Here is a 26,843-nt window from a genome sequence, read left to right as displayed (position 1 = left end):
GCTAGTGTTTTGTTCTCACAAAGCGCTAGTTTGAGGCAACTCTAAATTAATCTTACTACAGTAGAGAGTTGTTAATCGGAACCCCAGTAATCGGAATCGCCGGTAATCGGAACGATTTTCAGTCGGACTGTGTCGTGCTGAATCAAACGTTTTTGATACTAGATTTACTTCTAAAGTATAATTTTCATGTTTTTATATTCTTCAATATATTTATTTTGTTTGTACAAAATGCAGAAATAATTTTTAACGATACGATAGCCTCGATTATTATTATAAAAATTTTCGTTAGGCTTAAAATCGACGAAAATTCAACATGAAAGTGACACGCAACGGAGAAAAATTTGAACATCGGACAGGTTAATATATTTATTCGTACATAATCGGTAATCAAAACAAATCACTACTCTGAACAACCCCAGTCCCCAATTGATTCAGATTTTCGGTTCTCTACTGTATTACAGTTTGTAACTGTAAAATTTTTCTAAATCAAACTGCTTTATCCAATGAAAATTATTATTCTATTTAATGTAAAATTGTATTTTCTTAAACCAAAATATATCATGTGAATTATTAACTGCTTAAATTGCCTCATACAAATGAAACCATGGTTTAGTAATTTATTCCTTAAATAAAATTTGGATATTTGTCATAAACAATTCGTTACTTAAATGATTGATTTAGTGTCATATATTGGATGGGTACAGAAAAATGTATACATATGTCTTATCTGACATCTAATGCATTATTTCTTTAATTCCCAATCAATCAAATAATAATGTGTAATCATAGACAAAATGATTACTTAGATATAATTAATTTTGTTTCTAGTTATCATTTTAATGACTAAAATTGATATTGAAATAGTATTTGAATTGATCCTAGTAAATTTTTATTTTTGGAATTGCTTGAAAGATGATATATGTATGGTATTACATGTAATCAAACAAACAGTACTGTTAACAGAAAACTTGACAGTTATTTACAGATTTCTTCCTCAATGGTTTCAGAAATATACAAATAATAGCAGTAGACAGTTTGGAAATAAAAGTTAATTTTACATGTAAATTATTGCACAAATATATGGAATATTTAATATTTTCTTAGATAACCCAAAATATATAAATCATACATTCTTTTAAAAATCTTTAGAATTACTGTAGTTTAGAGCAAGTAAGATTCAGATAATTTTTTAGACACCCTGTATTAATAATAGTGGATCTGCTTCTTGGTTTTAACTAATTACAATTGTTTCCAAAATGCTTCAAACAAATTATGAAATCTAATCACCTTAAAATACCATACAAGTGTCCCAACTTGATTAAGTGCTCTCTTGTATTTTATAATAATTTCCCATAACAGACTGCAATACTTCCATTAGTGCATCTAAGACAAACACTTCAGAAACTAATAATTTTAATGTAATTAATTTACTTATCTTTTTAAGTATTCTGAGAGAGTGAAATCAGCTGTTTTCTTTATCATTTATCCACCCTGATAACATTATAATTTTCCTTGGTTTTTGGATGGTATGCTTAAACATAGCTTTCATAAATTCCAATATCATTATCAATTATACATGTGCTGTATTTTCACAAAATATACTTTTGTGAGTATTTTGTTCTCAAGTTTATATGCAAGATACATCGACGATATTTTAATAATTTGGAAATCTAAGCCCAATATCGAAGATGTTTTCAATATCGCCTCTGCACAAAAATGTTTTCAAACTATTAATAACAATAAGTATAGGACTAGTACTAGACCAAATGGATAAAACTTTATCCAATTGGTCTAGGTCTAGATAGTATGAAAGTGCACTATCTAGACCTGGAAATAGTTATCGCAAGTCACAAAAGTTTATCACAAACCACATACACCTTTCTTTTTCATACTTGCTACCTCTAATGATCCAAAGAGTTTTAAACTGGCAGCATGTAGAATACTCATCCAAAGAGCTTGTTGTAACATTGTTTTTAGAAAAGAGGATACATGGCAAGAGGTTAAAACTATTAAAAAGCTAGCAACAAAACATGGCTACAGTAATAAACTAATTACTAAATTGGCTAGAAATTTAAAAAACAAGTCAGGTATGGAAGCAGAACAACTGCAAATTTGTAACAGTTGAATTTGACTCCTGGTTATGCAAAGTTTATTCTAGCATAGTGAAAGATAGTGTTTAAAAGAAGCCCAACTAAAATTCAGATTATTAACCAAAGGAAAAGATGAAATAAACGAGAAAAGAGCCCCTGGAGTGTACGTCATACCTCTAGAAGATTCTAAATTCAGCAGACACATAACTTATATAGGCTCAACTAACAGATCGATTGAGACAGAATAAAAGTGCATAAATATGACATCTCTAAAGGAAATTATAACACTGCCTTAGCCCAGTAAGCAAGTGAGCCTGTATTGGGAGGATGCAAAATTAGTAAGAAAAATATTTGAAAACCAACTTTTTGCACAATCCCTGGGAAGGATAAATCAACACACTAAAAACCTTTTTATATCCCTGTATGAATAGCTTTAGATAAAAACTAACATTTTCAACCAAAAACTTGGTGTTCGTCAGGCTATTGACCAGTATAAAATTACATATAATTTATTTTACGATTACATATATTTTCATTTTATACACAGTATAAAATTCAAAATTGGAATTTGAATGTGTTTAAAATTATTTTAAATTCCAAATTATTTAAAAATCGGAAACTAATTTTTGCCATACATGCTACTGAAGTGGTAAAAATATTGTTACATCCACACAAATAAATAATACAATGTATTTGCTGGTGTAGAAACATTAGCAACATGCTAGTGTTGTTTACGTTATGAGAATGCATATGAAATATTGATGGCATCTTTTGCATTAATACAGTTGCCGGCCAAAAATATTTGATATACAAAAATTAAGTGAAACCATCAACATCTATAAAGCAGCAAGCCGAAGACTTTGCATTAGCAACAGAGAAAGCCTCAGCATACTGCAAGTTTGGCAAGCATTTTTATCTAAATGTATTTAAATCAATAATTTTTTTAATAATCACCTTCATGTGCTTAATATTCATTATAGGGTCTTTTACATTTCAATGAATAATTTTATTTAAATTTATAAATCTCTAGTTACATCATAAAAAATTTAAATAACCTCAAAGAAACTTTGAATTGTTCCATTTTGGAACACAGCATAATGCATAACTCCTAACTGAAATGGCTTCTAACCTGTAAATCAAGTTGAAAACATTCATTAGAACCATAAGGAAGTGCTGGAAATGTATGTAAAAGTGTGTTTGTTAAATATAATTTATAAAAAACTCCAGCTTAAGATAGATTTAGTACCCTATAACTTTGCATTTGTACAACACAACTTTGCTTTTATATACCCAATTTACAGTAAAAGGAAGGCCTTTGTGATATATTAATAGATTTATAAATTCAATTAAAAATGTTGAAAATTATTTTTACTTAGAATACTGTAAATTTAAATAATATGGTAAAAAACTATGTTATACATTTATATGTCATCTTTAAAAGAAAGATTACATATAAGTATACATTTTAAACAAGTTAAATGTATACTTATATTTTTCATTTTATATTTATTATTATTTTTTAGCTTTTAATTGGGTGTTTTATCATTGTTAATGTGGGGATAGTTATTTTACTCATTGGGCAATGTATCTTTTGTGTAAAGAATAAAAGAACTATTAAAACTTACTGGATAACCTGAAATGGGTTCTCGAAGTAACATTTCTCCTAAAATGTCATCACAATATTTGGCCATCTTATATTGTTGTTTTTTACTGTAAAAGAATATTTTGTGTCATATCAACTTAGATATAAAAAAACACTCAAATAATTTTACAGAAATATTAAAATATTTTATCAAAATGATACCTGCAGTGATTTTCAAAAGATAATATAATTGGATATTCTGACGTCACAAAAGCACAGTCCCTAATAGCATTTATTACATCCTGGAGTATGGTAAATATTTTTTAAATGGAAATATTTAAGGACTATTAATAATGTAATAGTAATTTAATCTTGACACCTACTTTAAATACAATATCTGTGCACATTGCTTTGCCATGTGTGATTATGGGTTCTTCGTCCTCTCCTTTGCCATCCCAACAATCCAGTTCTACACACCTGACAAATGGAAACGTGTCAAACATTTGTTATTTATTGTGATATTGAAGCAGAAATATAAATTCTATTTGTTAAAAGATCTCATTTATAATGTGTTAATATTATATATTATACTTAATATTTATTAGGAATCTTTTTGTTAATATAAAATATATATAATTAATTCTATTATTTACAGACTTAAATATGAATTTGGCTGTGGATGTTTTAAGTGCAGAACTTGTCTACATCTTGGTAAGTGTTAATTTTTAAGTTGAAAAGTATTACCATATTATATAATTTTAAATTACCTGCAACCTGCCAAAAGGACTTGTCTGTACATCTCCACAGAAGATCTTCCACCAAATTGTCGGCCAGTAAGATAGGTGTTGTGGGAAGAGTTAATGTAATAATGGGCCAAAGGTTGGTCCATATCCATGTAGATGTCAAGGCGATCGAGAAAAACAGGAGCATTCTCATCAGACATGAGATATCTGATTAGTCCTTCTTGGTCTAACTTTCCTTCAAATGCATACATAATTTTAATCGAAGCATTTTTTTCAATGTATGACTTTACTTTTCAGAAAATTAATAATAAATATTTACCTTCTTTTGCTAATTCAGGATTTTGTTCATAAGTGTTGATTATCTCCCTTGCACGTTTTTCGTCATAGAAAGGATAAAGAATTTCATTCAGACGTGGATCACGTTGTTTCTTAAAACAAAAACATCTTTTGTTGTAATTTTGAATCACACAATATAGATTACTTTAAATGATTTATTAAAATTTCTCTTTGTATCTTTATATGAAAACAATTTTCTTAAAGCCAAACAACTCCCAGATTAGATTGGGCTAAGTCCGGCAATTATTTGGTTTTAAAATAACTATCAGGCTTACAGATGTTTATATTTGGAACAATTTTCTTTTTATTTAACTAAAACAGCATCTGAAAATTTATCTCAGAAAATGAATCACTTTTAATAATAGCATTTTTCTTTAGAATCAATATTTATATAACTTCTAATAAAACTTTTCAAAATATTTAGCAAATAATAATTTTATATTGTAGGTATTTTGGAAAGTTCCTTTGATCAATAATTAACTATTGTTTTCTGTCGAATTTAATATTTATTTTTGCATAAAAAGTTAAAAAGATAGCTGTTTCTTTTTTTTCCTTTGGTAACTAATTAAAAACTTAATTTTAGATCTTAAAGCACATTTCTAAACTATCATCTTTTACAGCATAGAAGATACACTCCAAGCACATAATATTTTAGAGAAGAAATACTTAGTATATTTAACTTAAACTGCACTTTTGGCATTTGGCCCCAAAATATCTTTTAATGAATTCTGGTTAAAAAAAAAGGTAAAATTAGAATACACACTTATTTATCAGGGAAAAGAATTCATTAGCCTATCGGAGACTGTAACTTCAAATATAAGATGTGGAGCAATTTTTAATATATTTTATTTATTTTTTTTTAAAGTCTGTGCTTTGGATCAAAGTTAACTTATATATTGCAAAATACAGTATTTTCTATTAACAAAATATTTAAAATAATATTAGATATTATTTTATTTTTTATAAAGATGTAAAAATCTTATTAATTTAAATCAACTAATTGAGTCTAAATTAATTATTGATATTCCTATTTAATCTCTTTTTCATTGACATACTAAATAATATAAATTAATAAAATATTAAAATTGCATTGATCGTTACTGAAGGAAGTAGTCTAAAAACAAAAAAATGGCTTTTAGATTTGCAATTTTTTAACATTAAAAAAAAAACCACAGAGTATTTTACTGTTAAAAATATATTAAAATTTAAATATATTTTTTCAAGTGGTAATTAATTGTAAATACATCAAACTTTATCAAAGCAGTTAAGTTTAAATACAAACTAACGTTATTGACTAGTTACATAGACTATCAGATTTTATATTGAATTTTTGTTCAATTCTGTCTAAATTTTATGCTCTGAAACCTAATGATGGCTTTTTAATGTTAAGATTTTTTTATAATAAAGAATCATACAAAAAGCTCTACAATAAGCTTCCTGTTTATTGAATGACACGTGAAAAAAAGAGACAGACAGAGGTACTGTACAAGGATAGGGTCCCCGACCACATTAAAAAAAGCAGCCTCTCTTGGCTAAGTTAACAATTTTTAACACCCCCTCTCAATTTGCAGTTTAAAACATTAAACAATACTAATTAAGCAAAAATTGAATTAGAAAAGGGTACATAAGCAAACATCTTAGATGATCTGGATCCTATTTCTCAGTTTAGAAAACCTCTCCTGAGATAACAATTTTGTGAAAATGTCTATGTTTTCACTACAAGCAACATACTCCAACTTTATAATATTCTTCAACACTAAATCTTTTATGAAGTGATGCCTAATGTCTATGTGCTTACTCCTTTTAGCATTTTCATGTCCATTTGCCAGTTCAATAGATCCCTAGTTGTCTACTGGAAGTTTTGCTGCAGTGTGATGTGTGCTATCCATTTCCAAGGCAATTCTTTTAGTGACACCAGCTCCACTGTTGTTGCTGCTGCAGCAATGTATTCTGCCTCGGTTGATGACAAGGAAACAGACTGTTTTTGTGCAAACCATGATACTATATTTCCACAAAAATATACTGCAGAGCCTGATATGCTCTTGTGATCTGCCTTATCTCCTCTCCAATCAGCAACTGAATATCCAACTGCTTCACTTCTGTTATTATAACCGTATGTCAGTGCTAAATTTTTGGTTTCTTTTAAATAGAAAAGAACTCTCTTTATTGATTTCCATATTCTAGTCATTGGCCTGTTAAGAAATTGACTTGAGCGTGATACTGCATACATTATCTGGTCTAGTTCCTAGTCAGATGTATTCAGGACATTAAGCTTCCTATTGGTTCTCGATATGGAACTTGAATTATTTCATCCTCCTTGACTGTAAGATTTGATTCCACAAGAGTCGTGACTATTACATTTCTCCATCCTAAATTTTCATACTACATTTTGGATCATTGCTCTTTGATGCATATGTGACCTCAGGGTCGGCACCTCTTTGATGCCACATCAGGACTGACACCACAGTGTCACGGACACGAAAATTGCGATGGCCATTGACATTTTATTCACGCACGAGCAATCATGTTTGTAGGCTTTCAGACTCGGAATGGAGGCATATGGAGACAACCAGAAGAAGTACACTCCACAAAGCTATCATTTAACAAATACCCGTTTATTTATTGACCATTATTTACAAAGCTATATACAGATGCCAATTTAGATGCTTAGTGGATGATAATTATACAACATATAGGAAAGGAGGGGTGAACCTTATGATTAAGATTGCGATCCTGACAGAGAGAGAGAGAGAGAGAGTTTAAATTTGTTTGCGCATTGATAAATACCTTAATTATTGGAATTTGGTTGTAAGACTTGTTTGTTGTAATCATAGATTCGAAGGTCTGTTCAAGGAAGCTTCTAGATTCAAAGGTCTGTTCAAAGGAAGTCCTTTTTCTCTCCGGTGGGCTACGAGTGGTGATGACTGATATTGGCGAGCACACACAGTTGAAGAAAAACTGGATGAAGGTGAACTTTGATTCATAGACCCCTCTTTTTTATTAGGGGGTTGTCCTGGGTTTTTCCCATGACCTTATTAGGAATTATTCTGCAACAGCCCAATAGTTGAATTTTGATCATTGATTTTGGATGACACATTAGGAAGCTGTGTCACCTTTGAAAGGAAGTGAATCTGGAGAAAGATATGATCATATCCAGTTTTTTTATTAAGTGTTGAGGAAAAAAAATAACATTTAAATTCATGGGAAGAAAATTCTATTTCAATTTATTTTAAAAACGAGTGTGAAAGTGTATAGAAAAAGTTCATCAAATTTGGTCTCTCACACATATATACAGTACTTGAGTGCTATTTCTTTCAATTGTTATCCCTAAAAATTCATTTATTTCTCCCACATCTTTGATGTTAAACTCTTGTTTTAATTGATCTATTACTTCTTTAATTTCTATTCCTGTAATCAAAATCATCAAAACATATAATCATGATAATCTTCTCTTTCTTATATAAACAAAAATCATTTTTTGATCTTTTAAATCCCATTTGAGTTGCAAATTCATTGAAAAATTCATTCCAGCATCTGAGAGCCTGTTTTAGACTGGACAGACATATGTATTGCTCTCCTATTTCTCTTGATAGCCTTTCACCACTATTCTCGCCTTCTTAACTCCATTGATGGACTCTGAACTTTAAGGTCATGGTAGGTCAACTAGACAAACACACACGTGTCTCATATAACACTTGTAATTGTTTCTCGAATTTTCTTTAACAGTTTGCTCTGTCCCATTGGTAATTCAATCTCACATCTGAGGAAGAACTGCCAGCAGTTCGAAAACATTTGTGGTGATCTGCATCCTTTGTTTTTTTTTTATATCACACCAGTTATAGGTTCTAAGAGTGCAGTATTAACTCCATTGGTTTTAGTTCTAAATACCCACCTTGTTTCAATTGCTTTATCATCTTTTGGCAATATGGTCTTCATCCATGTTCCCTTCTTCTTATGTGTATTTAACCCTTTTTTAATTGCCTCTCTCCATTCCTCTGACTTAATTGCTTCGTTATACATAGAGGGATCACTATTTACCACTAGACAGTATGCTGTGTACATTTCATATTCTTTAAATTTCTCAAAAGATTTTGTATTTCTATTTGGCTTGCAGATGTCATTTTCATCTTTGTCTCCTGATTCTGTTCCATTTCTTGTTAATCTTAACTTTGTGTGTTCAAGTCTTCTGTATTTTCTTCTATCAGTGGTAGCCGTTCTCTCTGCTCTGTTGGTTCATTGTCATAGTTCTCTATGTCATTGCTCTTGCCTCTTGCACTTTCATCAAACATAATAGCACAAGCACTGATAATGTTTTCTTTCAGATTCCACAATCTATATCCATTATTACAGTATGCTATCATTCTCATTTCAGTTGCTTTTTTTTTTCATTTCAGTTTGCTCAAATTGTTAAAAATAAGATTGAAGAAAAATACATAAACTCACTTTATAATACAATGTAAAGGAATGTGTTATTTTTTGGACTTATGTTTAACAGGATCAAAATACACGTGGTAAGAATAACATAGTAGGTGTGGATGCTGTGAATATTAATCTTGTGTGAACCGTCTTTGTAAGCCAAGTGATGATATTGGTAGACGCTCCAACTACCAATATCATCACTTGGCTTACAAGACGGTTCACACAAGAGTGATAAGAATAATTAGCACTGAATTAAAAAATGCAAGTATTGTGTATTTACTTGATGTAAAATGTACTTTAAAGAAGCAAATAAAACATGTACAAATTTACAAAAAATAGTCATAGAAATTACATAGAAATCTTTATACATACAACAAGTGAAATAAATGAAAAGCTACAATAATTAAATGTTTTGCTGGGGAACAAAAAATGTAAGCAATAAAATATATTCATGAAAATGTTTCTCACATTTCCAGATGATGAGAAATTTTTCATCGTTTTCCTGAGAAACAACATTTGAAAAATAACGTGCGTGCCATTTACCAAAAATTCTTGCATATGGATGACACAAAATTGTGTGATTGATGTGTTGTAACAGAGGTCACATGATGCAAGATCATGTCAATTAGGCTACGTCCTATGTGACAGCATCCAGTGACCGCGGGCAGAAAGAATCTTTGTACGCGCTTCCAACTTGTGAGCGACTTCTGCCCAAAGTGGACGAGTGTTGTTTACAAGGTGGCAGTGAGAAGACTCGGTAGAATGCTACTATAGAAAATATGACAAGCATTAAAACGGTAAATTTGAAAGACAAATGTTATCACTAACTGGATACACGACAAATATTATTCTATGAAGATTCTTTATAAGTTAAAAAAAGTTTTATTTTTAAAACATTTACAAAATCAGAAATGATTAAATTACATAAAAGATTATTAATTAAAGTACAAACAACATATGTACACAATTTATTTGTCATTCTGTTTACATTTATCTACAAAATCAGCCATTTTCTTCTTTGGAAGCGCGAGCGGTGGAAGCGGTGATCAAACTTGCTTGGTAGCTGCTTCCTGCAAGCACATGTAGAAGCGTCATCTGATGGTCGCTACACGCTAAACGCATTAACTCCGGACACGCACGTTTGGTTGAATCGGTTTGTCCGCTCCGCTTGGAAGCACGTTCACAACCGCGGTCGCTGGATGCTGCCACGTAGGACGCAGCCTTAGCTGGGAACATGTTAATGAGTAAAATGTTCAATAAAAAAAAATCGCATATTATTTTAATAAACGAATAACAAGGACAAATCCATGTAAAGTACATACTGTATATAATTTACTTTCAATCCTAGAAACACCATTTTTATAACAGAATTAATCTCTCTTTTAGACCCTAGAACTGTCTAAAAATGTTTTAAAATGTAAAACATTATAAAAGTGTGCAAAAATCCTCAAGAAAAGAAACTACAGAGGCAATGTTTTCTTATTTTATACTTATACCATCTGAATAAAATAACTTTACTTATTTCTAATAAAGTCGGGTAAAAGATTATTGTATATGCAAAATATGTAAAAATCTTTAAGAAAAAATTTTTATTAATTATTCAACATTTTTTTAATAATTAAAAAATTGTAAATAAAGTAAAAATAGAAATATTTTATATAGATTTGCCTTTTCAGTAGTATTCCTTCAAGAAAATAACATGTTTTAGAGAGCTTCTATTCTACAAACTGATGATGCATTCTGATTTTACAGTAACTTTGAAACCAAAAATGAGAATAAAAGTTCTCTAGAATATTTTCTTATTTAAAATTGATTTGTGTGTTAAATTGTTTTTTTTGTTTATATTCCTAAAGATATTTTAAATTTTTTTAATAAAAAATTAAAAAAGATAGAAAAATTTTTTTTTATTTCTTATAAATACTTCAAGCAGTACGGAAATATACTCACCTCATTTAAAAAGCTAATAAGTTGTTTTGTATTGATAGTGTCTGATCTATTTTGAGTACTATAATAAAATGCAGTATAATTAAATGTAAATCAACTGGAAAATGTTTACATAACAGTGAAAAGATACATACATTAAATTAAATAACTCTTCTATATCACTCCGAGGACAAATCTTATGGTATAATTGATGAAACTTTTCCAGGGTAAAAGCTTCCTGTTCTATTACGTCATTCTAATTTTTAAAAAAGTTTTTAATTAATGATTAGATTTCAAATAACATTTTAATAACAATTTATAATGCAATTACTTTTCCATTTGGTAGACCAACTTCACCAATATACTGATAGACAATCTTCTCTGTTTTACCTGAGGCAAATGTCTGTGCAATCCGTCTGACAGGTATCTTACCGTCGGGGTCCACTAGATATCCCAACTTCATCCAGCTTATTTTAAATATTTCAAATTAATGCAATTTTATTCAATAAGTTACATAAAATATTTTAAAAATTGTCTCCCTCTGTCCCATAATATGATAAATTTTTCTTTGTAAAATAAGAAATAATGAGTTTTGATTGACTGAGGGTTCTTAATAAAATATTCTAACAGATTACTTAGGTGGAGTTGATTATTTCATGAGACATTGCAATTCTAAAAAGTTTAAAATGGAAGCTAATCAAAATAACACCTGTTGTGATACAGACGTGGAAAATATTGTCTTAGAGAATCTCCAAGTCAATGCTCTCTTGGATATTTCAATAGGACAATCAACTGAAGCCTATATCATCAATAGTAAAAATAATGCTGACAGATGAAAAGAAGAAATCATAATCAGAATTTTGCTAATTTTAGATAAAACAAAATGGCTTTTTTGAAAATAATGTAACTTAAAGTAAATGTTATTCAAAAGATTATATAAACTTTGTTTAAATTTAATATAGAAATTTCCAGTATATCATATTATGAAACAGAGAGAATATTTTATATATATTAAATGGCTATTTACAATTAATTTAATAATGCTAGCTAATTCTTAATACTTGAAAAGAATAAATTTATTGAAATAATGCAATTTAATATAAACTTCATTCCTAAATATGCAGACTGATTACAAGAGTTTATTTCCAGCCTTGAAAACAACTGGTTAAAAAAAACAAAATTCTTGGTGATAAAAGATTTTATGTAGTTTTTCAACTCTTACTATATCTCCTAAAACAAGGCTTCCGAATAGGGTTGGTACTAAGTTATCTACATGTGAAGATAATGAAAAGAATACTAGAAGAATTTTAATATGAAAAACGCGAATAAATTTTCTAAGCTCGAATATTGAAAATATTCGAGAGAAAATTTATATTGAAAATAAAAATAAAATAATCTTTATTATTTATTTATTTTATTACATTGAATTTGGTGATGTCTCGCAGACAATATTTGCCACCTCCATTACAACAATCCCAATTAATTAAAGAAAAAGAAAATTTATGTAAAGAATTCAGCTGCATTTCTGTTTTACATTAGATAATTATTATATTTTAATGATAATTGTGTTAATTATTTGAATGAAAACTTACTGTTTTTTAAGGCAAGTCATTGGACAAACATTATTGGCTTTGATGTTGTTGGTAATGCTACGAAGACCCGCTTGCCAAATCTAAATGCAAAGATGATTACACTTTATTAATAAATCATTCTATTTTATTACTCTGTAATTTTTTCCAATTATAATTAGAATAAAAATAAATGCAAAAACACATTCTGTCTGAAGAACTATTTATTCTCTAAAGCAAATGCAGGATATCCTTATGGATATTTGTATATTTTGAACTTAAACTTCTTGATTAAAAAAAAGTACAATATTACCTCTCTTATTAAATATTTGACTTACAGCAGAAAAATGTATTCTCAATATGTAAAATACTTTGATAAATTTCAAATAATCTTATATGTGATACAGTACATGCTAACACAATTAATATATTAACACACACTTTTGAGATGTGTATTTGATATTTAGAAAGTAATGTTTAATTTTATAATTCAAAATTCAATTAAGATTTGAATGTAATCAATAAACATTTTATTTTAAATACATGCAAAGAATTATTAACTAACTTCTTATTCATAATCCAATTATTGTAAAGACTACTAAAGATTGAAGGTACTTTCTCATTCTGTGCTTCAGCATTATTAAAGTTGCTTTTCCTCTTTTGAAGGGCATCATCTGGCTTTATTTTACAGCCAGATGATGCCCTGCATAGAGTGATGATCGGCAATATTCCTGTTATATGTCATTTTTAATATAATTAGCAAAATTAAGTTATATTAAAATTAATGAAATGATTTTCATTAGTGAAAAATATTCAAATTGTTCATCTTATTTTTTGTATATTTATATCTCGTTATTAGTAAATGGTTGACATATTACCTCTATCTTAAAAGTTTAATTAAAATTCATTACTCTTTTTTTAAATTAGAAAATGACTTTCTCCCATTAACTTTCTAATTTAAACATTAATAATAAATTCTAATTAATCCTTTAAAATAAATGAAATATGTGATGTTTACTTTTATTATATGTAGAATATTTCTTAGAACAATAAAAAGACATTGGTTTTCTGTAAATCATCATCTTACTTTCAATATGATGAATCTCAATCTGAATAATTTACTAAAGAGATTTTTAAAATCTTTTTCTTTAATAATGGATCATCAGGAATAAAGCTTCTGATCTAAACCCACTCTGAGGCTGGATCCTCTGCCAATTTCAAATCAGATCAAAAGATTGATAATCGGCAATTCAATCATATTGAAAACGAGCAATTATTTATTGCAACATTGTCACAATGATGAGCTACAATTTTTAATCATATTTTAAATTTATTTCATGTAAAATATAAGCTCTCTACCTCAAATTAGTACTGTAGTGTCTTGCCCCTGTACTGTTCATCATACTTTTCCATTAGCAATGGAGTTGTGCCGATCGTCTATTAACTGCCGTCAGGGAAAAAGTTTTGAATTGAAATAATGTGACTTCTGGTTTGCATCAGAAGTTTTCATATAGTTAATTGCAGCCTCCTGTCCTAAGGTTTCCATATCTGGTCTCATCTTTCATCTATCTAACTCTGCTCTCGAGATTAAGGAAAGACGGATGGATGACAGTGGAAATTTATAGGTCTACAATTTTTCCAAATTGCAGCCCAACTAGGATGGTTACAGAAAACTGATGTGTTTTTTGTACTAAAAAATATTCTACATAAATAAAATATGTGATGCTTACTTTAATTAGAATTTAATATTAATTTTTAAATTAGAAAGTTAATGGGAGAAAGTCATTTTATAATTTAATTAAAATTCATTATTCTTTTTTTTTTTAAACATTTAAGACAGAGGTAATAATATATCAAGCACTTACTAATAACGGGATATAAATATACCAAAAATAAGATATTAAAAATTGTTTATCTTTCACTAATGAAAATCATTTCATTTATTTTAATATAAATTAATTTTGCTAATTGTATTAAATATGACATATAGTTAATTACAAGTATTAAAATGTTTTTCACTTTTAACAGAATTCAGTACCAATGAAATTACTGTATTTTCAAACAAAATTAATTGAGATGCAACAGTTTTTATATGACAAATTTTACCAGTTTGATATACTAAATCAGCAGTTTTATGTCTAGCAGATAACATTAAAATAAATATTTTTAATTTATAATTTAACATATGATTGTATTTTATAACTTATAACAAACCATTTAGAAATTTCATAAAATAACTAAATGCAAGAAAACAAATGTGTTACATAGTTCTTTCATTATTTTATATTTAGTATAATGAATAGAATTTGTTTTAGACTAAATGTTTGCTGTTTTCTAATGTGCTTGCAGGTGCAGAAGTCAAATATTGTTCAAAATTTAAAAACTTTTGATTCCAAAAATGTTGAGAGAGAGAAATGTAAGTTTTTCTAGTTATGAAGTACAATTTTTATAATAAAATTAGTTGAATAATATAGATTCACCGTGTGATTTTAATTTGCCTTTAGACGATGTTTTTTTTATTTTTATTATATAAATCAAAATAAATATATAATTCTTTTGAAAATATGTTTTGTTAATAAGAAAATACCATCAAAATTCACAGTTTCTTCTTTTTCTTTCATAAAAGCTAACTGATAAATTTACTATTGTATTTTTTTTTTCTGAAACTTATTTAATTCCTACATAGTAATGTCTAGAAAAACATATATAACCAATATAACAAAACAGATTTTCAATAGAAATAAGCAATGAAATAATTTTTTTGGGAGGTTAATTATTTATCAAGTATATTATCCATCATAACAATGATTCTCAGTTAAGTCATGATATACTTTGAAAAACAAGATCTTATTTTAATCGTTGTTTGTCCCATTAAATTGAAAAAAGTATTATTTTTCTCATTTATTTATTTGTAAGTTATTGAAGCCTTCACAAAAATCAAAAAAAAATATCTTGAAACAAATTTATACAAATATAAAAGTATAAGAAGATTTTCTGATATTGCAATAGAAATGACGACAAGAAGTATATCGTGATGTTTGTATCAGCTTGATTCCGTATTAAGGAAGATGATATACTAACCACTGTGATAACTTAGCTAGACTCATTTCTGTACCTTTAACAGTGAAACTTTTGACAGCACCTGAGGATGACCCATTAACCAGGCCAAAAATGTTAGCATTCTAAAATTCCACTGTTAAAGGTACAGTACAATAATTAGTCCAGCTTAATTTCTTAATCATGTTTTTACTGAATTACATCTTTTATGTAAATTTTTCCGGACGATGTCCTTATTGTACGGAGGAATAATGGTATGATAAGTAAATTCCTAGAAGGGATAAACAGCAACAAGGACGGCCTAAAATTGAGAATGGAACAAAAGAGTTCCTTGGCTATCCATTTTCTAGACATTAATATTGTGTTCAAAAAAGGGCATTTTTCTACCAACGTGTACATCAAACCAACGCACAGCCCACTTTATATTCTATCGCATTCTAACGACCCGTACCGTTATAAGCTGGCAGCATTCTGAGCTCTTATCAGAAGAGCCTTTATCTATTGTGATAACGTTGTTGACAGAAATAAGGAAATCGACAGAATCATACAAGTAGCCGAATCCCTAGGATATAAAAAAGGCACAATAGCAGGAATAGTTAGAAAGTATGAGATGGGCACAGCAAGAAATTCAAAACACGTTCCCAGTAAAATCACAAAGTTTACTTACAACAAGAATTCAAAAGGCATTATGAAAGAAATTGCAAACCGCAAGCAGACCAGAACGGTTCTAAAAAGAGCTCCGAACCTATATACAATCTTAAGAAATGATAAAGATCACATTAAAAAGGAAGAAAAAGCAGGAGTGTACAAAATTCCTTACGAGAACATGGAACTAGGAATTGAAAAAAACTACATTGGAGTCACAACAAGAAATTTAGGGATAAGACTTAAAGAACACAAGTATAACGTCAGGAAAGGCTCCAACGCAACAGTGCTTTCGCAGTTCGCGCAGACCCAAGGCTCAATAATTAAATGGGAGGAAGCAGTTATTGTGAAACCCTTGAGCTCCCCAATGTTAGCAAGTACCGCTGAAAAAATTAAAATTTACAAAAGCAAGTTGGAAGAGACATGCATAAATGCAAGGGATGCAGACAGCCTACCGACAGCTTGGAAATTTGTAGTCAAGAAATGTATCACGAACTCGTAGGCTTACTTTAGCTTATATTTACATTTTTCATCAATTATTCCTCAATAATTTGCTACTCTGTTTATGAAAAAGTATCACCAGTAGATTCATTTTTATTTTATTTTATTTTATTTTTTACTTCTTATACAATAAAATCAACATAGTGAGAATATTTATATTTGTATATATTACCACGTTCTTTCTTTTTTGTTTTTTTATTTTTTCGTTACTGATGCTTTGAATTTTTAAACAAATGTATTCTTTTAATGGAACACTTATGTTCCGTTTTCGAAAGTTAAGCATGACGATGGCCTATTGAGTAGACCGAAAATGTTAGATCTCTCAATAAAAATATCTCAGCAACAAGTAAAGGTGTTGTTTTGTGAATTAGAGTAAATTTTTCCACCAGACAAAAAGATGAATGAAAAAAAGCAAAATTTCCATTTTGAGATTTTTTTACAAAAAGGGAGTCTACAATTATAACACATCTAGTTATCAAAATTTTAAAAACTACTACATATATACAGACATTTGTTGAAACAAGCATTTATATGATTGTAGAATGTTAAATCTGTGAAATTTTTAAGTTGTGTTGATAAAAATAATTTCCAATCATACTTATTGTTTCTATTTATTAAAAAACTACAAAAGATAATAGATTAGAGTAACTATTTTTGAAACTGCTTTTATTTTTACTGATTTCATTTACAATGTTTTTGGGAATTATATTCACAGGGAATGATTTCATTTAAAGAATGTATAAATGAATGAGATGTTTAGAGAACAAAAACTTGTGACTTGTTGATTTTTAAATTACAAAATGTATATATAACTCTTTAATCATCATGTTTGTGATTGTATTAACAATATTTATAGGGATGGATCCATGAGGGCTACATAGACTTAAGTCCTCCCTCATTGATGAAAGAAAAAATTAAAGTTTATTTGTTTAAACTTCAAAATGTTTTTAAAACATTTACAATAGAAATTATAGTTTTTTGAACTGTTCACAATACAGTTGTCTTGCACATGTTAATAAAAAAAATGCTTGTAATTTTTCAAATGTTTTTAATTTTTGATTTTTATGTGTTTGAACTTGGGACCTTGAAACATTGAGAATTGCAAAAAAATGAAAAATGTATGGATATTTGTGTGTGGGGGGGTCAGAATTTTGTTCACCCACTTCAAAGCTTAATAACTCCTGTGAGTTTGTCAAAAATTTCTGAAAGTTTGAATTGTCAGAGGATCATGTGTTGTACCTTGAGTGAGGTTGGACTTAATGAAAATTGTACTTTTAATTAGCACTTAATTTTTTTTATAAAACTCACCTTTACCCTCATTTGGCCAGGAACGTTACAAAACGTGTTAGATATTTTTGGAAGTTAAATTAAAAATTGTTTATTAATTTGAACTAATTAAAACACATGGTAAATCCCACAATTAACTGAGGTTCTGCATTATCCAAGGTGAACATGAAATATGCTACTTTTTTTCTAATTCATAAATGCTTTGCTGCAAATTAGGTGCCAAACATGTAAATACTGTAGTACTTTAAAACTCAACTGTATTGAGCAAGCTATCAAAGAAGTGGTGATTGTTAGAATGTGAGCTTGAATCACTCGCTCTCCCCAACTGTATACCTGCTGTCTTTTTAGCTAATGTCAGTGTGTCATCATTGTGTTAAAAATTTGTGAAAGTTTATTAAAGATGTGTTGGCATCTTAATTATCACAATGAGTGGGAAAAGGAAGCATGTTATGGTATTTTTAGGTGTGAAACTGGAAACTCTCAAATAGTTGGACCAGAGAGAAACAATTACAAAAGTAACTAGTGACTTAGGTGTTAATTAATTGACTTTTGGAGACTGAAATAAAATAGAATGGAAATTGAAGTGGATCTCTTAAAAAATATTGAAAAAGAATTAACCTAATATAGAAGCTTTATTTCTGTGGTTTATTCAAATAAGAAAGATAGCTGTTATCCTAGCCTCATTCTATAGCAAAAGCTTTGCAATTTTACAACCATTAAAATATGGAGGTAAAGAATTCATCACAAGTTTCATTTGGCTTACTGTTATTATTGGAATAAAAGATATGGGGTGACACTCTTGAGCATTTCTGATGAGAAGCTGAATTTTAGAATAAGTGATGCTAAGTTATTAAAAATAAAAACTTAAGTTTTCAAAAAATTTAGAATTGCAGCTAAACTATAAAATACTAATAAGAAAACCATTTGCTTTCAGAGAAAAAAAATTGCTCCTGGCAACAAACAAAACAAAAAGAGATTAACAATTTCATCTTGTTCAAACAAATTGCATGAGCATAAGCTTAAATTCTTTGCCATTGGTAAATAAAAAACCCCAAGAGCAAGTTAGTGTACTAAACTTTCTTGTCAAGTATGCCAACCAAAAAAAAAGTGTATGGATGGTTTCATTTTTATTTAAAAAATGGTTCCATAAAGATTTTGTTCCAAATGTTAAACCCTGACTCATTCAGATGAAAGTGAGCTAGTTAGTGGCGATATTTGTGCTCTCTTCTTAGCCCGCAATGTAACACTTCTCATCCAACCACTTCATCAAGATATACTGGAGAATATGAAGCATAATTACAGGCAATAACTTCTGAAACATCTGCTAGACGATTTAACAAATAGCCAAACTATTTCAAAGGATAAAAATTAAAGTAAAAGACGTGTTATTGGTTAGCAGAATCTTGGGATGATGTTAAGAATTAACACTTTTTAAGAGCTGGAATAATAGTTCTGACAATCAGAAGGAAACCAATGAAAGTATGATAGCTAGTACCGAAGAGTCTCACTTCGATCTGGCAAATGGTCTACCAATTATCAACAGTGTAAACAAACAAATTTACAAATTCAATTGAAAATAATAATTGCAATTTTTTCAAGGGTCTAACTGACAAAGTAATCGATGAGTGAGTAAATGATGAGCAAAATGAAATGACTGGTGATGTTATCATTAATTTAGTGATACGACAAAAAGATGTCAGTGATGATGAAGAAAATGAAGACTGCACATGACTTCTCATACAGACAGCATAAATACCTCTTTCATATACTGAACAGCAGAAAGCCACATCTCCATATCTGCTACACCTGTTTTATTGGTATAGCTAGGATTTATGCCACCTGGGGCAGTCCTTGAGTTTGCCCTCCCTTCAAAAAACTATAATACACATCAAAAATATTTAGACAAAAAATGGAAGATATATATAGCCAAATGGAAAAAAAATTAGGACACTGTTAACAATGTTGTTATTAATTAAGCACAATTGGCACAATGGTAAATAAGGCTATCACAGTCCTTACTATTGTCAGAAATTTCTAACAATAAGCAGTAGTTTCATGGAAAAATAAAAAATTGTGTCTGATGTCTCACCCTTTTACTATCCCAACAACAAAAATTTCTTTTCATTGCAATAGATCAGCAGTTCCCAACTCTTACTTTTATCATGGAACCCTTTTCACCTTGGTAAAAAATATTGGAACCCTGACAATTTTTAATAATTATTGATCATACATTAAATAGAAACCCTTTTCAGTCTTGTCACTAGAAACATTTGAAGTACTTGCTACATTTTTCTTCAAAACTTCTCTCAGCCAACATGCCATGATTTTTCAATTTTGGGTATACACTACTAAAAGCACTATAAATTTATTTTTCATATAAATTTTTTTATATGAAAAATACTTAAAGGATCATAAAATGATTGCAATGCAAAACTAATATTCATTGACTGATATGCTCACTTGTATGCTGTACTGTTGCATTACAATACACTACAGATGATAAGACATTAACTCCTTGGCGACATGTGATGCTTGTCTGACATGAGTGTTGCTGCAGATATCTACTTACTAAAGCATTTGTATTATTATTTATATATTGGATACTTTTTAAGGTTATTTTTTAAATGATTTTCTAGTTTTAGGTTAAGTTTTATCATTTTATGGTTTTCATTATTTTATATAACATTAAATCATGATTTCAGTTTGTTCTTTTACTGATAAATTGGTACCCACTGTTTATAAAGCTATAAATAACTAGCATATGTATAGGATATCATAAGAGGACTTGATCCGAGACTAGAACAATTACACCTTGCATTCCAAATCTGCATTGGTACATTCATACATCACTAAACTCAATAGATTTTATTGTGGAACCCTAGGGTCCATGGAACACAAGTTGGAAACCCCTGCAATATACCAAAAGATTTGCCCAAGGCAGACTGCTCTCCCATGCAATGCTACTAATCCACTGTTCCTTCAATGTTGAGACAACTGCAGAACATTGCAGCAAAGAAGTGAGGAACTGCTATAAAAGAAAAAATATCTCTAAAGGACTTTTTTAAGAAAGTTTGAAACAATAACATGTATTACAAATCAAATATATACCTTACTTGCTTTTCCAACAGTTTGGAGTGTGGATTTTTCCAAATGTTTTCAGCTTTCTTGAGAAGCCTTCTTCAGGTTGTCTTCTAGTTAGAACATGATTGTTTGGAAAAATGCACTCCAAACTGCTGGAAAAGCAAGTAAAATGTGTATTCTGTTTGTATTACCTCTTCCAATTTTGATCATGTAGCTAATAACATATATTACAAAATGATTTGATTTCGTTACCTTTTATTATTTTACTTTTAACTTTAATACGAGAAACCATTTATTTTTAAAATGTAACTACAACAGTACACATTTTTATTCTTAAAACTATTATAAAATATAAACTGAAAAAAGCTGGTTTTCCTGAATTGGAAAAAGTATATTGATGCTCTGGGTGATTTTACTTTGAAAAATGTTATTAAATAAGTATCTTTATATCCTATGTTTTGAGTTTTTGACCCACTTCTGAAGTTTTTTTGAATACTGTGTACAAAACCTACATAAATATTTATCTTTGTTCTACCAGCTGCTCAACTGTTAACACAAAGTGCAAAAAATAACAACATACTGTTGAAGCAAAATAACAAGGATAAACGTCAAAATTAACGTTTAAAATTAAATATACAAAATTAAAAACTCCAAAACAAAAAATTGTTTATTAAAATTAAATAAGTAGAAAAATATGGAGTATAATAATACAAAAAAAAAAAAAAAAAAAATTAAATTTTCTGGAGATTTCAAATCTAAACTGTCCACCTTCAGGATTTAAAAATATCCTATAAATTTATATTTAACTCAGAATTATGGATTTAAAAGCATATATTTAATACAAAAATGACATTGAGGTTGCTACAGAGATTTCCATTTCATTTTTTATCCTATATCTGTTTTTATGCTTCCATAGTAACAGAATTGCATTCCTAAAGATAAATGCTCTAGTAGTTTTGAACCTAAACTGTTCAATATTGTATTTTTTTTTTTTAATAATCCTTAAAAGAATTTTCTCTTTATTTAATTTCTGTTAAAATTGTAATCTGAAAATAATTTTTAAAAATTTTTTAAGTATTTTATCCAATTTAATTAGTTTCTTGTCATATTTAATGTAAATTTGCACACATACGAACAACTAAAACTGAAAATATAAAAATGATTTACCCAACTAGTTGATTGAAAAATATTAGCAGAAAGTATAAAAATAATTTATATTTTTTCTGACAATTTATATATATATATATAAAACTGGTATAATTAAAGTATACAACTTAACCATTATCAGTTCATATTTTTTGTTTTAGTAAAACAAGACAGCATGTTCACCATTCATGTAAATTTAAATTGGATTTGTTACAAGGTCAACACCTCGTAAATTAAATGAATGAAAATATCAGAAAATCCAGACAGTAACCTAGATAAGAACACAAGTTGTAAAAGTTGTTTGGATTGTCATCCTTACACTAAAGCATAAAACAAAAATTTGCATTCTGTAATTCTGGTGTTTTATTTACTAATTAGAATTTGCTAAATGTAGATTTTGAAGGTATCTTTTTAAAATGTGATATTAACAACATTTCAACATTGAATATTCAATTATATTCAATTTAGAATTATAGATATTAATATTGAGAACATTTTAGATTCTTTTAAGTGTGTCTCATTTGAGTACAGTAGAGCATCGATTATCCGACTTGGTTGGACTGGGGTTGGTCGGATAACTGAAAAGTCGGATAACCGAAGTGTGAAAAAATACATTATTAGTATAGTGTATTAGGCCTGGTTTAAATACTAGCCTCCCTTCCATGGTCGAGTCAGTGCTGCCAGCTAAAACATGCAAAAATTTAACAAAAATAATATTAAAGTAGCCAAGACATAACCAAATATTGTAGCGCCCCATCACTAGCGGACATTTGAATTTGCCGACTAGAACGCGGTCGGTTAACCGATAAGTTGGTTAATTGGGGGTCGGATAATCGATGCTCTACTGTATTTGTAAACAAACAATTAGCAAGTATTAATCTTCAAGAGGATAGATTTTTTTTTCTTCTGTAAATAAGAAAAACTCCTGCATATGAATAATAAAGGATTAGCCATATAAATATTTATTAACATTCAATCAAATGTAATTACATGATAAATCCTTTGTACCACATTATAACATACAAGGGCAACTAGAAGAAAGATCTAGAAGTCAGGACAATATCTTGCCTGAGATTTGATTTTTTTCAACAATAATTCTATAAAGCAAGCTTGTAAGAGTAAATATATTTTAATATGGTTACATAAAGTAACTAGCCTGTAATCCGTATGTGACAAGAAGAGCCCTCTTGAGTTCTCCTTTAAGCCAGAAACAAGAACTATATTGTTTGGAAAGCCATGTTTTTTGGGGTAATTAGAGTTTTTGTTTGTTGTTTTACTCATGTTTATTATTCACTGTAATAAAGACAGATGAATATAATATGAATAGAAACAAACCTGCATATTTAAACAACTAAGCTCAGAATTACAATTATTTGTAATTATTAATATTAGTGGCCAAACTGTCTACTTTTAATACAAATTACTTAATAGCATTAATTATTAGCACTCAAAACACAGTCCAAAATAATGTGAAGTTCTAATGGTTTAATTTGAAACAAACTTGTTTAAGGACATGATTTTAGTGAATCAGTTGATTAGTTGATCAAAATTGCCTACCTTTTGCCTTCATAGATAAAATCCAGTAGATAAACTTGTATAAATAAAACTTTTAATACCAGGTAACAAAAACATAAATTGTATTATGTTCTAATTATACTAATTATTCATTCTAGTTTTTAAATATACTGTATTAATATATAAAGTAGAATTTGAGTAGAATTCTTTATTTGAAATTTTATTTATTTTTGTTATTGATCATATCATAATCAATTGTATTGTATTTTTCAAAATATTTGTGAAGAATATTCATTATCTCTAGAAAACATTGAGTTAAATCAAATTAGAGTAGCTTCTATAAATCAAAATAAAAAAAATACACATATATTTTTAAAATTGTATTTGACAACATGTTTACAACTTCAACAATGAAGAAATGCTGACTTGTTTTCAAACACAAATACTGTACATTCTTCTATAATATTGGGTTGTTCGGAAAGTTCGTAGCGATTTTTAAGAGAAATAAAAGAAATTGTTTTAATACTAAAAATATACTTTTATTCCATTATGTATGCGCCATTGTTTTTAATGACGTGTTGCCATCTATGGGGCAGCTTCATGATACCCTCTTCGTAGAACTTTCCAGTTTTTTCCGCGAAAAACTGATCCACGTGGTTTTTGCAAGCTTCCAAAGTATCAAAGTTTTTATCATGAAGGGAATTTTGTAGAGAACGGAACAAATGGTAGTCCGACGGGGCAAGGTCGGGTGAGTAAGGGGGTGGGGTAAAACATCCCAGCCTAGTTCCAATAATTTTTGGCGTGTTCGTAAAGACATGTGAGGTCTGGCATTATCTTGGTGAAACACAATGCCTTTTCTATTGGCCAGTTCCGGACGTTTTTCTTTAATTGCCATGTTCAGCTTATCCAATTGGGAACAATACTTATCAGAATCAATTGTTTGATTCTGTGGAAGCAGCTCATAGTACAGGATTCCTTTCCAATCCCACCAGACAGTGAGCATGACCTTCTTTGGATGAAGACCGGCCTTTGGAGTTTTTAATGGCGATTCATTTTTCTTACCCCACGATCGTTTTCGGCTGATGTTGTTATAAATGATCCACTTTTCATCACCTGTCACTAAACGCTTCAGAAAAGGGTCATTTTCATTTCGTCTTTCAAGAGAATCACAAATGGAGATGCGATCCAGTAAGTTTTTTTCCGTTAAGTCGTGAGGTATCCAAATGTCATAACGTATCCGAGCTTCTTTAGATGTTGAAATACAGTACTGTTTGATGACTTCACAATGTCTGCAATCTCTCGAGTTGTGTAATGAGGGTTTTCATCCAATAATGCTTTGATTTGGTCCTCTTCAATAACAGGAGGTCTTCCTGAGCGAGGAGCATCTTCAAGGCTGAAATTACCCGTTTTAAATTTTGCAAACCACTTTCGAACAGTTGATTCTGATACAGCACTCCCACCATAAACATCACATATCTTTTTTGCTGTTTGTGCAGCATTTTTGCGTTTACGAAAAAAGAAAAGAAACAAGTGTCGATAATGCACGTTGTTCGCATCCATTTTTGCAATGAGCCAAATTAAATGCTATTTGAATAATCTTAACGGTTTTTTTGTAACGGACGCGTCTCAAGGTCATTTATCGTAATATTCATTGGTTTGTACAATTCTAATCATTTTTGCGTCAATCGGTGTCTCAACTGTCGGCTATCAAAAATCGCTACGAACTTTCCGAACAACCCAATATGTTTTTTCCCCCCTGCATAAAAATCTACTTTTGTTATTTCACATTGTTTACTTAAGGAAAAACTATAAACTACGGAGTTTATTCTTTAATAAATATACTTTTCTATATAATTTAATGTTTTAGTATAATGAAAAAATTACATTATTGAAATTAATTTCAAAAAATTTGTGTTTTTTATTTATTTAGTATCAAACAAGATTCAATAATAAGCAAATTAATATCTTAGTGGATAAGTTGTTACTTCAACCAAAGATAAAAAAAAGTCATTATATGTTATGATATGAAAATTCCTCAAATATGCATAGTTTAAAAGAATAGGGAAGAAATTATACAGTATTTCCTGATACCATATATAATTTCTTTATAAAAGTGGAATTTATATGAATCAATTTATTCCTTACAAATCATCAATTCAGTTTCTTCATAAGCAATATTCAACTGAGAATTTTTTTAAATTAATACAATTTAAATAATTAATGAAAGCACAGTTAGAATCAAGTATTTAGAAACAAGTTTCAAAAATTGCATGAGCTACAAAACTTATTTTCAATTTGTTTTTACATATTAGAAATGGGCCAAAAGAAATTAATTTCAAACAACAAAACCTACATACCAGCAATTTTTAAAACAAGTGTGAATGTTTTCGCCTATGTTGAACGGGCATCATCGGGCAAACAAATGCCGAGACAAATGTGGGATTGCCAAACACGTATGCAGGGGAGGTGATGTATGATGTAAGATGACAGAACAGGGAGGAGGAGGATATTGAGATTTATATTTTGTAAAAAGACTTCCACACTGTGGGGAAGGAGTCAATATCATGAAAGTTTATAGCTGTATTATGTGGATGACCATATATATTTCCACCTGCTCCAGATGCTTGAGGAAGGGTTCCTGGAAGAGTTATGTAAGCTGGTAAAAATTGCTGGTGTATGGGTTTTGTTTGTTTTTAATTCTAATTTAACCAGTTGTAAGGTAGTAGTTATTGAAATTAATTTCATATTGATTTCATAAATGATATCAATTACACCAGTGTATGTTGATTTCAATAGCATTAAAAAAATATTGATGTATGCAATATAGTAAAAAATAATTTATTTTTTTCTTGGCAAGTGTAAAGAAATAATTAATAAGCAACTGCTATTTCTTCTTAATTAAAATATAACTACAATAATAACAAATAAAAAGACAATCAATAAATACAAT

General features: G+C 29.1%; 1 protein-coding gene across 1 annotated transcript in view; it reads right to left on the bottom strand.

Annotated features, from left to right (window-relative positions):
• LOC136978279 (1-phosphatidylinositol 4,5-bisphosphate phosphodiesterase-like) overlaps positions 1-26,843 on the bottom strand; it is a 78,123-nt gene that overhangs the window by 18,219 nt on the left and 33,061 nt on the right. Inside the window, 9 exon segments of the mRNA XM_067273964.1 lie at positions 3,716-3,800; positions 3,895-3,974; positions 4,056-4,149; positions 4,440-4,650; positions 4,735-4,843; positions 11,118-11,175; positions 11,249-11,349; positions 11,425-11,560; positions 12,686-12,765. Of these exon segments, the coding sequence (XP_067130065.1) occupies positions 3,716-3,800; positions 3,895-3,974; positions 4,056-4,149; positions 4,440-4,650; positions 4,735-4,843; positions 11,118-11,175; positions 11,249-11,349; positions 11,425-11,560; positions 12,686-12,765 (954 nt within the window).

This window comes from Centruroides vittatus, unplaced genomic scaffold, assembly GCF_030686945.1.
Source record: "Centruroides vittatus isolate TY-2023 unplaced genomic scaffold, ASM3068694v2 contig_502, whole genome shotgun sequence".
Lineage (NCBI taxonomy): Eukaryota > Metazoa > Arthropoda > Arachnida > Scorpiones > Buthidae > Centruroides > Centruroides vittatus.
Note: the sequence above shows the minus strand (reverse complement) of the source record. Positions and strands in the feature narration are given on the sequence as shown.